Source organism: Caloenas nicobarica, chromosome 3, assembly GCF_036013445.1.
Source record: "Caloenas nicobarica isolate bCalNic1 chromosome 3, bCalNic1.hap1, whole genome shotgun sequence".
Lineage (NCBI taxonomy): Eukaryota > Metazoa > Chordata > Aves > Columbiformes > Columbidae > Caloenas > Caloenas nicobarica.
Genome location: NC_088247.1, coordinates 78,813,342 through 78,829,585, shown reverse-complemented (window position 1 = coordinate 78,829,585; position 16,244 = coordinate 78,813,342). Strand labels below are relative to the sequence as shown.

At 40.0% G+C, this 16,244-nt stretch overlaps 1 protein-coding gene across 1 annotated transcript in view; it reads left to right on the top strand.

The window, feature by feature from the left end:
• The window catches only part of PCNX2 (pecanex 2), a 149,383-nt gene that overhangs the window by 94,543 nt on the left and 38,596 nt on the right, over window positions 1-16,244 (top strand). Inside the window, exon 23 of the mRNA XM_065631048.1 lies at window positions 2,815-2,942. Coding sequence (XP_065487120.1) covers window positions 2,815-2,942 — 128 coding nt within the window. The remainder of the gene's footprint in view (window positions 1-2,814; window positions 2,943-16,244) is intronic.

Here is a 16,244-nt window from a genome sequence, read left to right as displayed (position 1 = left end):
TTGCTGTAAAGCTCAGCGACACGAGAAGTTTTGTGTGCTTTGATGCATTGGATTCTGATGCACAGACCACAAAGGAGCAATGCATGGAGCTTTGCCTGGTGGAGGTTGTGAAGCCTTCACCGTTAGAGATCTTCAGGAATTTAGATGAACATCTGTCAGGAGTCATATAGATTTAGCTGCTTCTTCCTTGGTGCTGCTAGGTGGACTAGGTGACCTCTCGAAGTCCTTTCTAATTACAAAAGGTGAGGAACGGGAATGGGCTTCTGGCTTGAGGAGAGATCTGCAACTGCCCTTCCCGGGGCTTCAATGAGTACGAAAAGATTATGTTCATAATTATTGGATTGAGCAAGTCAGTGTAGTTTTGGAGTCAAGGGAGGATTTTGTGTGATAAATCAACAGAGAGATTTGGAAAGGAAAGGATTTCTAATTCAGATTATCCTGTCTATGAGAGTTTCTGCTTTGGCTGTTTCGGAGTTACCAGTCTAGCATCAGAAAAGGAAGCCCTGTGACGCTCACTTCTCCCATCTCCTAAGTGATTGATCATGTGCTTGGAAGTGCCAAAATGTTTTTGGCCTGTATAAATTGCAATTAGAAATGTGGGTTTTGGGAAATAAGATTTGCAATGGCCTTACTGCATAGTTTTGTATGAAAAGAAGGGAATGGAAGATTTCGAAAATGTTAGTCTTTCAGTTACTTGTTTTGAAACTGATTGGAATTTAAACAGGTTTTTGAATTACGAGTTAGTTCATGTTGAAGGGGTTTTAGTTATTTCTTTTTGTCAAAATTTTTTTTGTTGATATTGAAATCTATTACTCACAAAGAAGTTTTGCTTCTACACTGTGTAACCTGACAAAGATGGCACAGTGGAACTGTCTTGGGACACAGAATAAGAAAGCATACCTTCTTTTTTAAAATTTTCTACTTAAACATAATTAAAGCATTGGCATTTAAAAAAAGAGGAAAAAAAACTAATAAAAGGAAATCAAGTACTATCAAATAAAAAAACCCTGAAGACAGATAATTGCACATGGTACACATCAACTGTGCATGTAAGGGAACTGAGTGCTGTTACTTGGTCTCATGACATGCTTACATATATGGAACATTTTATTAAAATCACTCTTCACAAGTCAAATGGGAAATGTCTTCCAGCATACATACAGTAGAGCATAATGTCTTTTAGCAAAAATAAAACTGTTGCTACTGATTATGTCTTCAACACAAACAGTTCACAGTGGAGTCCTAAATGTCTTAACTCATGATGGTGGCAATTTTTAAATGAGTCATGACATTAGAACTCTCTTTAGAAAACTTGATTTGCTGTCCTTATCTGTCCTCCTTTTGTCTCTTCAGTTCCCATCCCTCCTTCCCTTATCTGACACTTGTTCGTCTTGCACAGCCAGTGCTGGTTATGACTACAGTGTAATGTGACAGTTTAAGTTTTTTGATTTACTTGCTTCCCACTCTGTGCTCTCTGTTGCTTTTTGAACTTTAGACTCTTGAGGGCAGCTCATTTCACAATATCACTAATGTACAGAGACACCATTCCAAACCACTCTCTTTTAATAAGTTTGAGGGATTTGAAAGGTATCTTTTGGCAAATATTTGTTTTTAGATTTTGCAAATTGCTTTGAAAGCATGGCTAGCTAGCCTTTTTATGGAAATACTGTGCCATGAATTATGCTACATGTGTTAAAATGATTTTGTGAAGTCTTATAGTCTGTGGGACACATACACAGGGTATTATTGTAAGAGGGTAAGCTAAGAGACTCTGGTTATTGGGTGATTTGACCTAAATTTTAGTTTGAGATGCACTTGAGTGTTGTACTTTGATAGGCGCTCTTTAGTCCATGACTGACTTACTTGGCACCTTCCTCCCAGGAGAGGTGTAAGGAAGGACACCTATTCTCTTATACCAACTTGGAAACCTTTTTCTGAGATTTCATGGACATGGTATGAATTAATGAAGAATTAAAGCATAACATTTAATTTGCTTGGGTTTTTTAATCATGTTCCTTTCAACTTGCATGTTTTTCAGTATCCTTGTCCATCTCCTAACTTGCTTTCCAGCAATCTGGAATATGAATTTACATTTAAAGTAAACTATGGATTCAGGCATTCATTATGATGTTTATGGGTAATATTTATTATTCCTCTGTCCTCACCTTCTCATTTCATATATATTTCAAAAAGTATGAAGTGCTGAACATTTTTTTACGTTTCAATCTGCACGGACTGTTAAATTGTCAGTAAAAATTAATACGAAAGCATGATTTTAAGCCCGTAGGTTGGATTATAGAGGCATAGTTGTTTCTCCATATACTAGGTCATTCCAAAATCAGTAGAATCACAGAATGAAGTATTGGACAAATTGGGATCAAGACTCCAGTGCAGAGAACTGAGAATTTCCAAGAAAATGAGGTTTGGGGGATTTTTGTATTTTAAACTCTGTGTGTCAGGCTCTGGAAATGCGCTTTGTGTCATAGACAGTACACGAAGGTCACTGGAAAAGGGCACTTACTGCTCTTGCCACGCTCAGGATCTGTCCTCGGGCAGAGATGAGATGGGGTCACCCTGGTAATAGTGTACCCCATGCAGATATGTCGCCTCCATTGCAACCGTGCAGCAGTGAAGAGCCACTGATTGCATGCTGATAGTTGGCAATTTGGCACTGCCTTTCCTTTCCTTGCGACCTCTTTGGTAAGATAAATAACAACAAAAAAAGCAAAAATAAATAGTTCAAATTGCTGCCTTGGCAATGGTTTAGAAGTATGCAGAAATAATTTGTGTTACCTTAACTTGCAGTTTTCAGACTCTGCTATGCTTTTTTTCCAAACTCTGGCCACTTCAGTCTTTTCTACACCACTGAGTCCATTTCTTGGTAGTGTCATCTTTATCGCATCATACGCAAGACCGATCAAGTTCTGGGAGAAAAACTACAAGTAAGACTATTCAAAAATTTTCTACACTTCTGGTTTGTAAAGGTTTTGCTCTCATTAATTTCCTTTCTGGAGGCATTTTTATTTTGGAAGATAATCCTTAAAATGTCGTAGAGCGTGAGAGGTTAATCTTTGAATCTTGATTCTGGTGTTTTATGATTTTGTGGTTATTTGGTTATTTCTGAAAATGTATTTAAACAATTATGAGTACATTACGGATGAGATGTCGTGTTGCATTTGTCGTACAGACATACAGTAATGAAGCTGTGGGGAAAAAAAACAGTAAAAGTTCCAGTTGTCAGCCTTTTTTTCTTGCTAGCTCGTGTTAGCAACTAAATCTATGAAGCCTTTGGCACTAGAAGTCAGGCTGCATTAATGTGTTTTGTCCTAGCCTGATTAAATGTTACCATTTGGGATGTGGCAGGTAACTCTCATAGCGAAGCGATGAAGAGTTTGCATTGGCATTATTTGCTACATCTGATCTTGGAGTGTGACTGAAGAATTGGTTTTGTCAGATTTTAGCGTCCATTCATTCAGTTTGACAAGTACGTAAACATAGAATATTGAAAAGATTGGATAAAGAGCTTCTGCTCCTTCTGCCCAGTAGGATTTGAAAGCTCGTGGTAACTGGGGTCTAACAGGCTCCCAGCAAGAGTAGTGGAGATGGGGAAACACTTCCCTTTGCAGAGAGAGGTGGGTTTTGCAAGGGGTGAATGAGCGGTCTGCAACATTAGGGGATGGGTTCAGTGACTAAGGGAGGTCCTTTGAGGCGGGTGCTCTGAGCAGCCTGAGAGCTCTTCACCACCTACTGACAGGTAACCTGGCTTGGAGGAACTTACTGCAGCTGCAGAACAGCGGTTTGAGGCACAAGGTGTTGGCCAAATCAGGAGTTTGCTGAATCAGTGAGAAGTGCTAGACATTTACCACTCTTGTATTGATGCCACTGATGTATCTGAGCACCTCAGGAAAATTCAAAACTAGAAATTACAGTGATTGATTTTTCCATCTTTTAGGGGAAAATGTCTGATTAATTTGAAGAGTTTGATTTTTGTTTCATTTTGACTTGTCAGTGAGTGAATATGTACTCATCTGTAAAGAAATTACTCAAAGCCAAGTCATATAAAGACTGTTAGAAATTCTAGTGTGTCTTTCTTGATCTTCTCACTTAAAACATAAAAAACTACAACCTTGCCCCTCAAAAACCTTTCAGAAGTAGCAAACAGCCTTGAAGAAGATTCAGATAGTCATCAAAGTGAAATAAATGTTTGCCTGAACCAGTGGCATTCCACAATACGCACGTGTAATGACTCCACCTAAATTTGTATTCATTTTGTCTCTAGTACTTCTGATTTTCCTTGGCCTCGCTTCCATTTCACTATTTCATTGCTCACATGAAGAACCGATCAGAGCAAGTGAGCATTGGACTGAAAAACTCTTGGGTCATTCAAGGGACACAGTGAAAAGACAGAAAAAGGCAAGGGAAGGGAGTAATTTTGTATTAAGAATAGGGAAATTTTCTACAACGTATTTAAAACAATTCAATGAAGTGAGATGGGCCTTGTCTTACTGCTTTAAATCTTGACCCTTCAACATCTAAAAATCCAAAATCATAATTGCTTTCTTTCAGAGCTGTGCGGTTGAATAGGATTGGGAACGAGATGGAGTTGGAAGTTGTTGTGGCTCCTGCACTGACCCGTCTTTGGGCTGCAGTGCCCTACGGCCAGGTGTGCACTGAGCTTTCAGGTGCTCTAAGACCAAACAGAACAAAGAGATGGGGAAGCTGGTCTAGAGCTTTCGTTATTGGAGTACATTGACCATTTTGCCAAGTTCAACTCAGGATATTCATGGAAAATCACAGATTCACTACAGTGCAGGCTGAGATGTGCCTCATACAAAGCAGAAGCTCTGGCAGATTTTTTTTGCTGTTTCCATACTCATTGCCTGTTGACAGGAAGTTTTGCCCAGGGTAAAACTACCTCAATGTGCTTTAGATAGCTTTTTTGTTTTGTCTACTTTGCATGCTCATTTTCAAACACTTCCTTGTTCTGTTGATGACTACATTAAATTATCACATTTATATTAGCTACACAAAAACTCCTTTACGTTTATATGAAGTCGGAGGTAATCAATTCCATAGTTACATTTTTTAATAATTTAACCTCTTAATTGGACTAACTGAAAACAATTTTGACAAGCAATCTAGATACCAAAATATGATGGTTTTGTTTTTATTCCAAGTCATTAATTAGGTTGCTTTCTTAGAGTGTCATTTCTGTTCATCAGTATATGCACACTTCACTGCTCTCAAGCAAACTTCATTTTTCATTTGTTTCACTTAAGGAAAACTTACTTTTGCATCTCATTTGGGCCAACGGTGTGAAATGAGATGAGGAAAAGCCATCCGGTTCATTTTCTGTGGAGTGAATCCAAAGGTGAAGCTTTGGACATTAGCAAGGAGAATATTGTGTTTATTGAGCTGGGCTATTAGGCCAGTAGCTTGAGTGGTGAGCAGCCGCTCCATCTGTTCCTTAAAGTGTTGGTTTGGTTGTCCCTACCTCGTGTTTTCTGAGAGCACACATACGCATCTTGCGTTTCCAGTGTTTCTTTTAGTCCCACTTTTTCTGATGGCTAAAGAGGATTTTGATTCCTCAGGTTTCTGACCAAGCATCTGCCACTTTAGATGATGTGAGCTGGAGCTGCAAGGCTTAGAGAATTAAGATGATAGCTTGTTTGTTTTTTTTTCAAGGAAATGGAGGAACTGAAGCGAGTTTGGGAAAAAAAAAAAAAAAAAAAAATAATTTCGACAGTAAGCAAACTGTGAAATTCCTAGCAAGCTCTTCAAAATTCAGGAATCATACTGTGCCTGTTTGTGCTCTTGCGGTGTGTGCGCAGAGTATGGGTGTTCTTCCCTGCAATCAGCAGATGCAGTTTGTTCATAGTGTGCACTTTGGTACTTGCTACGTGCAGAGTCTAGTGCACTGATACATCACTGCAGTCAGGCGTCTTTTGGGGAGAAAGGGAAGAGTGACTTTAAGAAGAAGAAAAAATATAGTAATAAGGAAGGTGATTAAGAAAGAACAACTTCTCATGCAACCACTTTTTTTATGGCTTTTGCTGCCATTGTTGGAGGGAGGTGTGTGAAATCAGAAAGCTGCTTTGCTGCTCATGAGCGGTCTGTCTCGTGGAAGTCTAACTATGAGAAATTTTCTCTTTTTTAAAGAAAAAAAAAGTTTGATGCAACACTATCTTCATCCTGCCATTAGCCTGAGTTTGAAAAGTCCTGTTTTAGTCTTTATTTTCACAGCTGTTGGAATGATTAGGCTGTAGATGTCAGAGAGAGAAAAGGAAATAGCAGTAAATCTTGTTTAATGCATAGGCACTTTAAAGCATGAAGTGTTTGTTCAAACGCTGTTGCCCCATTCCTCTCCTTTGCTCTTTTTCTTAAATACTTTGTCACACTGCAGCCTGATTCTGTCCCCCTCCTCCCTTCCTCTTATCTTGCTTTGTGTCTTGGATATGGCAACGGACAGAGCAGCGTAGGAAGTTTACTGTCATCCCACAGTGGGTCTTAACTGCTGGATCATGTCGAGCAGCCTGTTTTCTGCTGCAGCAGTGACTTGTCCCCCCACACAGCAAACTGCCACCAGGAATCTGTAGAGTTTGCTGCCTACAAGCCCCTCGTCTCTCTCCTGCTCCTTGTTTCTGTTCTCTCTTGGTCATCTGGTTCAGTGACTATTTTTGGGTAAGGCACAGCTTACATTTGCTTTGAAGGGTCTCAAGTGAATTACTGTGTGGTTTAGCTGAATTAGGTGCCTCTAAAGAGGCTGTGATTAAATTGCCAGTTATCTCCAAATGGCATTAAAGGATATCTCTGTGTTCAAGAATAGGAGAGCAAGCCTTTCTTTTCTCCATCTGTTTAAAAAGTGTATCACGGTGTTATTGTTCCAGTCATTGAGGTTTGGAAAACAACCAACCTGTAAGATTAATACAGCTGAGAACGGAGGGTGAGGAAAACCTGTCCTGCCTCAGCTCCAGTGCAGCTGGCATTTTTTTTCCTACTGGCTCACTTAACCTGCCCATCGTGGACAGCCTGCAGGTGGAATGGGAAGAGTTTTCCCAGTGTAGATATAATTAGGTTTGACCCCACATTATGCACGTGTGCGGGAAAAGGACTTGTGAAATATACTCGTCTGCTCCCTCCCTTTTTCCCATAAAATAACAAGCCTTCCACTTCCAAATGCTTATTTTTTAACACACACTAGTGCATCTGGTTTCCCTGTGAGCCTGCTCATCTGTTACAGCTGCTAAAACCCCTGCTCTGAACACTGAACATCATTCAACCATAACTGTCCATGGGCCTTGTTTGGGAGCTGTATGTTCAGACCTTTCAAGTTCTCCTTTTTAGGGCTGGTTTTCTTTTTTTAGTCTTTTCTTGCTATGTTGTTTGATTTTTCACATGTTCTTAGACCTCCATAGTGGTGATGTTTACAGAGGAACAACTGCAGCAGATGTTTATAGTTCAGTAATGCCTTGGACACTGATTTATAATGAATATTTTAAAGGTACATTAACCTCTGAAGTCAACAATTATAGCATAACCTAAGCATAGGAGAACCTTTTTTTCCCTTAATCAGCAGGAGTTAGTGTTCGCCTTATTTCCTCAAATATCACTTCAGAAATGTTGTGTTCTGACTTCTGTCACTGCCTGTTCTCCTTACTTAGTGTTCAAAATTTTCTGAATACTTCCAGCCACCTGGCACAAAAACCACATTACAGCCATGAGTTTTACTGTTCATTGCAATCGTTTTAGTTTCTTCTGAACTGTTTCTCTGCTATTTTTTTTGTTTCTCTCTGGCTGCTTCTTTTTTTTATACTGTTTTTTTAATGAACTGACCAGAAAGAAGCACTGTATTTCAGTTGCACAACTTTTACTCTAGAGTGTACTGAGGTCCTAGTTCCTTTGTTATCAGCTATTACTCAGTTTTATGAATGTTAGCCCCTTTGACCCTGGCTCTTTTAAGAGAGGTCTTCACTGAGTTGGCCTCAGGGCTCCTTCAAGCTTTTATTGAGTGTTACTTTGGAACTCAGCAAAATAGTATAAATACGTATCAGCATGTAGATAAAAACAAAATGGGTGTTTATTAGTGCCTGGGACTTACAAGTCAAAACAAATAAGCCCAATTAATTGAATGGTTTTTAGTCTGTATTTTTGGTGTGTTGTCTTCAAATCAGAAGGGCTGTCTGGTCGCGTTTGCAAAGCACGCGGCATTTGGTCAGAGTCTTTCTGGAGACTCCAAAGATCTTTGAGCATCCAGCCTAGACTGGTACTGAGGGATGCTTAGGCCTGGCTTGGGTGCCGTTGGGTACAGCATTCCTGCTGACTGTAGTGGCACTCCCTGGCTGGCAGCGACGCAAAAGCTGAAACATTAACAAGTTGCTGCTTTTTTTTTTTTTTTCCTTCTCCTCTCTCCCTCTCAGCAGATTTCCCAGTAAAGATTTTTTTTTGTGGGGAAAATACCTCTCTGTTGAAACAATGGGTTTAGACTGGTCTTTGGGAAGTTTCACCCTGTTCTCCAGGTGCATGTGTGGCCATGGTTGTGGCATTGAGGGAGAGAATGGAGAAAACCAAAACATTTGAAGAGCAAGGAATGTCTTTGCCTGTACTTCAGCCTTAGTTCTTCATTAGCCCTCTGAAGTTACATGTTATTTGTTAGACTCACTCACCTGACTGTCTTCTCAAGACCCTTCCCCGTCCCCTCCCTGCTGTAGTGCTGATCTGCTTTACTTCTTCACATTGCACCAGTAGTGCCCATGGACTTGTACCTACAACCCTTGCCTGGTTTGGGAGCCTTTAATCCCTTCCAGCAGGTGTGCAGGGCTTTGAGGACTGACAAAACCACAGCATTCAGGTGTGGGAGGTGTTGCTTCAGATAAAGCCCCAGGCTGAAAGAAGTCCTAGGAGAAACTATGTTATCCTGAGCATCTTGAACTGTTATCTCCCCCAGAGTAAGTGACCCTGTGTGTGCCCCTTTGGGCACTTGCTGTGGCACAGAGGTGTGCACATCTCTTCTCCAACCCAGCCCGCACCTCATCGCTTCGCTTCATGTGTCACACTGAACTGGGGAAATGTGAGGGCTGCCTGGGAAAAGACGGGCGCGGAAAACCAGGAGCCATTAATCAAATAGGTCTGGTATTAAAATAAGTATTTTCAGAGTTGCTGAGAGTTTCACAATTAAGGGAGGCTATACAAAATTCAAAGTTGTATTTTAACTTTTGGCAGTATCTCTTTAATTGGTAACATCTCCTCTTCTCAAATTTTGCCTGTGGCAGTCAATAAAACAAATTGAGGCTAATTGAATAGGAGCCATATGTGTGGTAATTAATTGGGAGTGCATTCTGATTCAGTGCTCTGTAGTTCCCTGCCGAGTTAAAGATGCATCCACAACTCCAATTCACTGAATCATTCTAAGAAGACAGAATAAAGACAGAAGGGAGGCCTCAGAGAGGGAACACATGCTGAGGGCAGGCGGGAACACAAGCAGAGATCAAAACCATAAGTGGGATAAATGAAAAGGGAAAGGGATGGGCAGAAAAGGAAAAGGCGTGCAGTGAAAAATCTGAGAGGATAATACAACAGACATGGATAAGCAGAAACTCGGACCTGTAGAGGAAAAGAAATCATAAGCATGTTAGAAGAGGACTTCTAAAAATATTTGGAAAGGAAGTCAGCAACAGGACATAAGAGAAATATGAGAATGCACTCATTAATCAGAAATAGGATGCATATAATATTTTAAGGGCTTGTGTTGATATACAGTGGCACTAAAATTTTATGAGCTGTTCGTCTAATGCTTAGCTTCCAAATTCTGTAAATCTAATGAGATGAAGTAAATACTTGAAAGTTCTGTCATGTCAAGTATTGGAAACCTGTTTAAATGGATTGACTGGATTTCCATAAGAATAACTGTTCTCAGCAAGCCTTCATGCCTTTCACTTGGATAATTTAGATTACCTCCTGTTTTAGATTTGACTGAATCAAATGTTTAGGGGCAAGCTGAGGTTCAGAGCACTAAACTCAAACCTTCCATTCAAGAAGATGCTTACTCAAGCAAATTTTGTGAAGACAGGGAAAAGCCGAGATCACAGAGGAGATGTTCAGCAAGTGGAACTGTTCTAACTGAGGTGATATGTAAGTTGTGTACAGATAGCAGCAGGGAATAATTTGCACTACAGCTTGCCTAAGTCCTGATCGTCTCCTGATGTACAAGGGTATGTACTGGTCTGAAATTGCCTGAGGGCTCATAAGAGCAAAAAGTAAAATATCTCTCACTTATTTCTGAGATATTGCAGAATGCAGAATTATGTTACCGTTGCCACTGAGAATTGTCTCTGAAGCTTTGTGCGAGTTGGGACTAAGTAAACACTGGATGAATGCAACAGGGATTTTTTTTTTTTTTTTAATCCTTTGACTACTCGTGTTTGCTCTCCAGAGTTGTTTTTCAGTCTGAAGAGTACTGTAGAGACTACCATAACAACTGCTGCAAATGATTAACACTCTCAACAGTCTTTGCAATGAGAAAAACAGAGGTATTAAAAGTTATCTCTGTTGAAGATTGGATTTTGTACGACTGCACAGTAGCAATAAGGTTTTTCTTGTTCTTCAGTGTAGTATCACTGATGCTGCACCCACAGGTTTATGGCACTGGAAAGGGTCAGTTAGCTTCTGTTTTGCCTCCCTTTGTCTTTTGATGAGAAACATGTATATGCAAAACCCAATAACGAGCTAAACTAGAATTTCTGATGTAGGCTTTCTTTGTAAGTCATCATTTGCCAGTCTTTGTCTTATACTTGTCTTTCCTCAACTTTCTTGCCATCCCTACCTCCTAATTTTATTTTTAAGCAGTGATCTTGAGCCTAAAAGTGACAATTAAAATATCTTACGTATATGTTATTTTAATATTTCACACTGAAAAAGCATAAGAGCACTTTGTTGTCAACAACAAAGAATATTAAGAATGAATTCTGAAATGCCTTGCTGTCCTTTCCTCCTTTTATGATATTTAAGTAATGCGCATCGATCTGTGGAGTAAAGGAGATAAACACCTTGGCCGTATTTGCTGAAGCAGCTGCCAACATTTTGGTGTGTGGTTTGTTTTTTGGGTTTTGTTTTTCCATTTTGTTTCGTTTTTTTTCTGTCTGATCTCGCTCTTTTTCTGGCGAAAACGTCAATGGGACATTTCTTATCTTCTCCATTCTACTCTCCAGGTCCTTACTGCTTCTCAGGCTTTTGCCAGTTCACTCATGGGCCCATTGGCCAGTGCAGAGCCCAAGTGCGTTAGTCCTGCAGAGCTCTAACCCAGCGCTGGGCACAGTGGTGTACCTTTACTATGATGTTTGCTTTGGTTTGTGATGGGAAAACCAGGAAAATAACACTCACCTGCCCTACTTCAGATCCATGGGTTTGTGTGTAATTAACACATTTGCTTTTAAATGAAAAGTATGTCTATGAATTGCAGACAGTGAGGTATGATTGTGATGCAGGGTCCTTTGCTAAGCCCCATCCTCACAGGAATGTCAGGTGCCAGCCCCTTTTCACTGGCAGAAGAGTGAGCACGAACATCTCTGTACAGTTGGCATAGTCCTTCCACTTGTAGAGCTTCTTGTATCATTTAGTATAAAATATCTGAAGATAGTGACTAAATGCCTTTCAAAAGAAAAAGCATACAAGGACAAGGGAAAAGAAATTAAGTAGCAAGGTAGACAAATAAGCCAAAAGCAGGGATATTGATGACATTTTGGTAAATTAGTGAATGTTTTAAAGTACACAGATGCTTAAATGACCTGGCTTACGAATAAGAGGTGAATTCCCCAGCTAAACCTTTGAATGTCAGAACATTTAGGTGGGCTGTTTAATCCCTATTAGGGCACTCAGTTTTTGATCTCAAATTCACACCTCTCATTTGCATCCCTACTGCTGCAGGGGCACAGAAACCTCATCTCCGGGAAGGTTTCAGAATATGCCAAATACACATGCTCAGTAGTAGCTCAGCAAATGACTGCAACTCTGATTTTTATACCTACTAAAAACACACAAAAACCAAAACCAAACAAACAACACCCTCCCCCCCCCCAACTAAAACACAAAAACCCCCAAAGCTCTCAGAATGAATTATAAGAAGCTTTTTAAGAAACTAAAGAAACCCTAAGAACAGGAAACATTCTTGATAGTTAAGACCTTCCTGTATTCTAAAAGGATCCTTCAACAGCGCTGTCCTTAACTGGAACTTTTTATACCGTAGCCCTCCCCCAGTTGCCTGGTGTTCAAGCAAAGCCACTTTTTATTTTTGTTAGATGAAACACTGGAGCAATTAGGGAAGGAGGGGAGGAAGAAACCATGAAAGATAAAAATCAGAGCGAGTGACCAGGAAGGAGAAGTTGCTTTCATTTTTGAGAGATCTTTCTTTATGAACGTGAGTTAAACCTGAGGCATCTCTTCGTGCAGCTGCCCAGAAAACCTGGACATGGTGATGCACGAAGGGGCTGTCGGCCTTTGCTGTTGTAATTGCGTTGGAATCGTTCTGCCTGTTAGAAGAAATTGATTTAAAACTACTTGGGCATCCTCCCACTTCCAATTAGTACCATCGTTTTTGCCTCTGGTGTCCTTCAAATATTCATGTCTGCCTGCTTATTCTACCATCTCCTCATTCTCTCTCCTGCCTCACTGTCATAGCCTACTACTACTACTACTGTGTTTTTAATGCTAAGCCTTCCATTTATAGTGCCAGCAATATAAGATATTCACAAGAAAATGTTGAGGATTTTTTTCCAGACTTCCATGAATAATCATAGGGCTGCAGCATAGTAGAGTTTGGAGTTTCTCTCTGTTAGATTTGCCTGTTAGATGTCATGGAAAGTCAGATGCCAATGTATTGGACACAAAGAAAAACTTTGGATCTCCCCTAGAAAGGCATCTCTTGCATCCCCCGGAGGGGAAATGCTTTTCTTTGGTTTGTTCTTTCAAAGTAGACATCCCCTCCTTCAGAGCAGGAATCCTGGAAATCCTGAATTTGTGTTTTGAGGAAAAACCCAGCAGTAGCAAGGCAGATAGAACAGCTGTGATTTTATTCTTCTGCAAATAAGCACAGCATTTTTTTTTCTTGTCTCCTCAATTTGCCGAATTCTCACTATACGCTGTATGTTCCCCAGGCTGCCTGAATCCCCTTCAGTCTTTTTTTTTTTTTACCTTTCTAAGGAACTGGGAAAGTAAAGTGAGAGAAGAAAGCCTTTCCAGGTTGAAAAACAAGGCAATATTTTTGGACAAGGGAAGTATAGGAAGTGACTTCATCCTTTTGCAAAGGGAAGCGATAGTTATAATGGCATGAACAGTGCTGTGCAAACCCATGGATTGTCTCAGTGCCCACATAAATGCTGGATTGAAAGAACGTGGGAGAGATGTTTCAGGAACTAAGCAGGATTTTTACTTTAAAATTACTGAAGACTTAGCTGAAGATGCTCAAACACAATCACTTGCTCTCCAGGGCAAGTGCTCAAGGACCTGCACTTGGTTTGCATAGAATAATGCAAATCAGGAAGAAATCCAATTACTGATCTAATTATCACTTTGGATGAGTGGTAACAACCAAATTTAAAGCAAGAGGCCACTGGAGGAAAGCCCAAATCACCCACTAGTCCCAAAAGTCCAGTTTGAGAGGTCCTAGTCAACAGTGGAAAGCCCAGGAATAAAGGTTTTGTATTATAATTTAATGCTATGCAAATTCCCATTGCCTTCAGGAAGGTACAAACATAGCTTTGGTTACTAATAATTATGGAAGACTTTTAAAGTCCAAAATGGATTACCTGACTGAATTTATTCAACTAAACTGAATTTCAGGACAGGAGGCTGCTTTACAAATTGTCTGTATTACCTTCGGTCTTAAAAAAAATTAAATTTATGCTTCAAAATATCTGTATAGAGATTTGAGTTTTTCTGGTAGTGTCTGAAAAGGTAAATCCTTGTGTCATGTCCTGAGGCCCGTGTTTTAGCTGCTAAAGCAATCATTACTGTTCTTGGAATGGAGGATAAAGCTGTAACGGAGTCTGGTTTTGTTTTGTTTGTGAGAGCTGTTCTGTTTCCTTCCCTTCTTCCCCATCAGGCTGCATTATCTGTCTCGGAGTGTCCTGAAGCACTCGTGATTTTCCCTGATTGTTTCACACAACTTCTCTCAAAGAAAAGGAAAAAAAAAAAAAAAAGGAAAGAAATGGAGCCACAGCTGCATGCTGGGCAAAAGGATTTCTACTTAAAGATTAGAATTTTCTGAAGTATTGCTTGATTTGTATGGGTCTCAATATGCCTCAAGAACAGAAATGCTTTATAGGTTGGTAAAAAAACTGGGATAAAGAGTAGTATTGACTTGTACCTCATACTGCCACACTGATTTCAGAGGGACTGAACATTAATAAGGAGTCTCATAATCTTAAAACATATACATTTGGAAATCAGCAGCATTTCTCTGCTGAGAATAGAAAATTGATTGAATTCCATAACCTAATCTTTATGCTTACTCTTGCGTAAGTTGCAAATGCAGGTGGATGTGTATCAGGGTAGAAGAATTCTGACAACCTTTTTGAAGTAAAATCATTCTTTATATTCCGACTGCTTAGAAGGTCCTCCCCCCATTGCCTTTTTCTGTTGCATAGGAAGTGAAAATTGCAGTTACAATACGCTGAGCCAACCAGAAGCAGGAAGATAAGTAATACATCAAATAAAACGTTAATCTATGTAGATAATGTACTAATATTAATTACAAATAATTCTAATTAAGACTCATACTCTCTCCAACTATATTTCTTGCAAAGTAAAGATCATGCCTTTTTAAAGCAAAAATCAGTTGCTGGTAGGGAGTAGAAGTAAAGCAGTTCTGATCTTCTGTCTGCTACATGGAAGCTTGTGTGCAATTTTTCTGGTGGTTGGTTTTCCACAGTTTTTTGGGGGAGGGTGTAGAGGGTGGATGAAAAGGCTTTCTAACATTAGGGACATCAATGGCATCCTTCTTCCAGTTGGCCTCAGCATGAGCTTATAGCTTCGGCTCAGAAACTTCCATTCTTTTAAATAAATTTTATATTGACACATGAAATCCTGGAAGCCAATACTGCAATGAGGACATACAGGCTCCCAGAGAGTCTCTGCTGTGCTTCAAAGGCAACATTACCCTGGGTTTACACCATCCTTTGTCAATGTTCTTTAAGCTGTGTGAAAGCCTCCCATATAACTTTTACCCTCTTTGCCACAGTCTTCTTTGGGGCATATCTAAGTTCTCATAGCGAGTAGCTAAATTTGGGGTTTCTAAGTTGACTGGCCAACCACCATCCCATTCAAAATCTCCGCTATGCTCTGTGCTCCACCCCCATGAGCCAGACCCCAGCCAGTCCCACCGGGCCATGCCCTCATCACTGTTTCACCAGGGACGTGATGAGGACCATGCCTGGATGTCTCCCTTGGTTCCTGTGCCAGGAGAGATGGTGCCTTGGCACTTTTCCCCCGTGTTTGCGGGCTGGTGAACAGATGAGACTCTTGCCACTGTCATGTGTAACCTTCTGCAAACTGTGGTTTAGGGCAAACAGCTTTGTCTTTCCCCATTTTCTCTTTTAAGCCCATTTTCCAAGGAAGGATAATATTTACATATCTGATTGGTAGGCCTTCTGCTAAGGCTGGTAATTAGTGGCAAAACTTTTGAGACAATATTCTTAATTAAATGTCCTGAAATCCTAAAGCATCACTGTCAGAACAGTATTTCAGGGAAATTTATATTTATCATAGCATGCATTTCTGTTAGCCAGGTTTTCACTTGTGCCCTGAAGGCCTAGGAGATGGATGCTCGGGAGCTGCTTTGGACTTCTGATGTTGAATATCACTTGTCACCACAACAACCACTCCTTTCTGTTGTACACACACCTGCCTGTAGTGTTTTATTCATTCCTTATTTTCAGACTTTGTTAGTGTCTTTTATTACAGGTAGGAATAAAAGCTCAATGCAATCTACCTTGTAGTTGCTTTCTGTTCTGTGACTGTTTTTCCTATGATATTTATATTCCACTGCTACAATGAAAATACTTAGTAGGGAATATGTCATTTGTAAGGGAGACAGAATTACTGTTTGTATGCAATAAGAGCCTGTAATTTACTCTTTCGCAAGTGACAAGAATGACCAGAGACTCTTGTTGCTGCCTAGCTAAATATGAAACTAAATAAAGTGATTTCTTGTTGATGTTTTTCCATAGATGTTATACACCCACAGAAAGATTTTT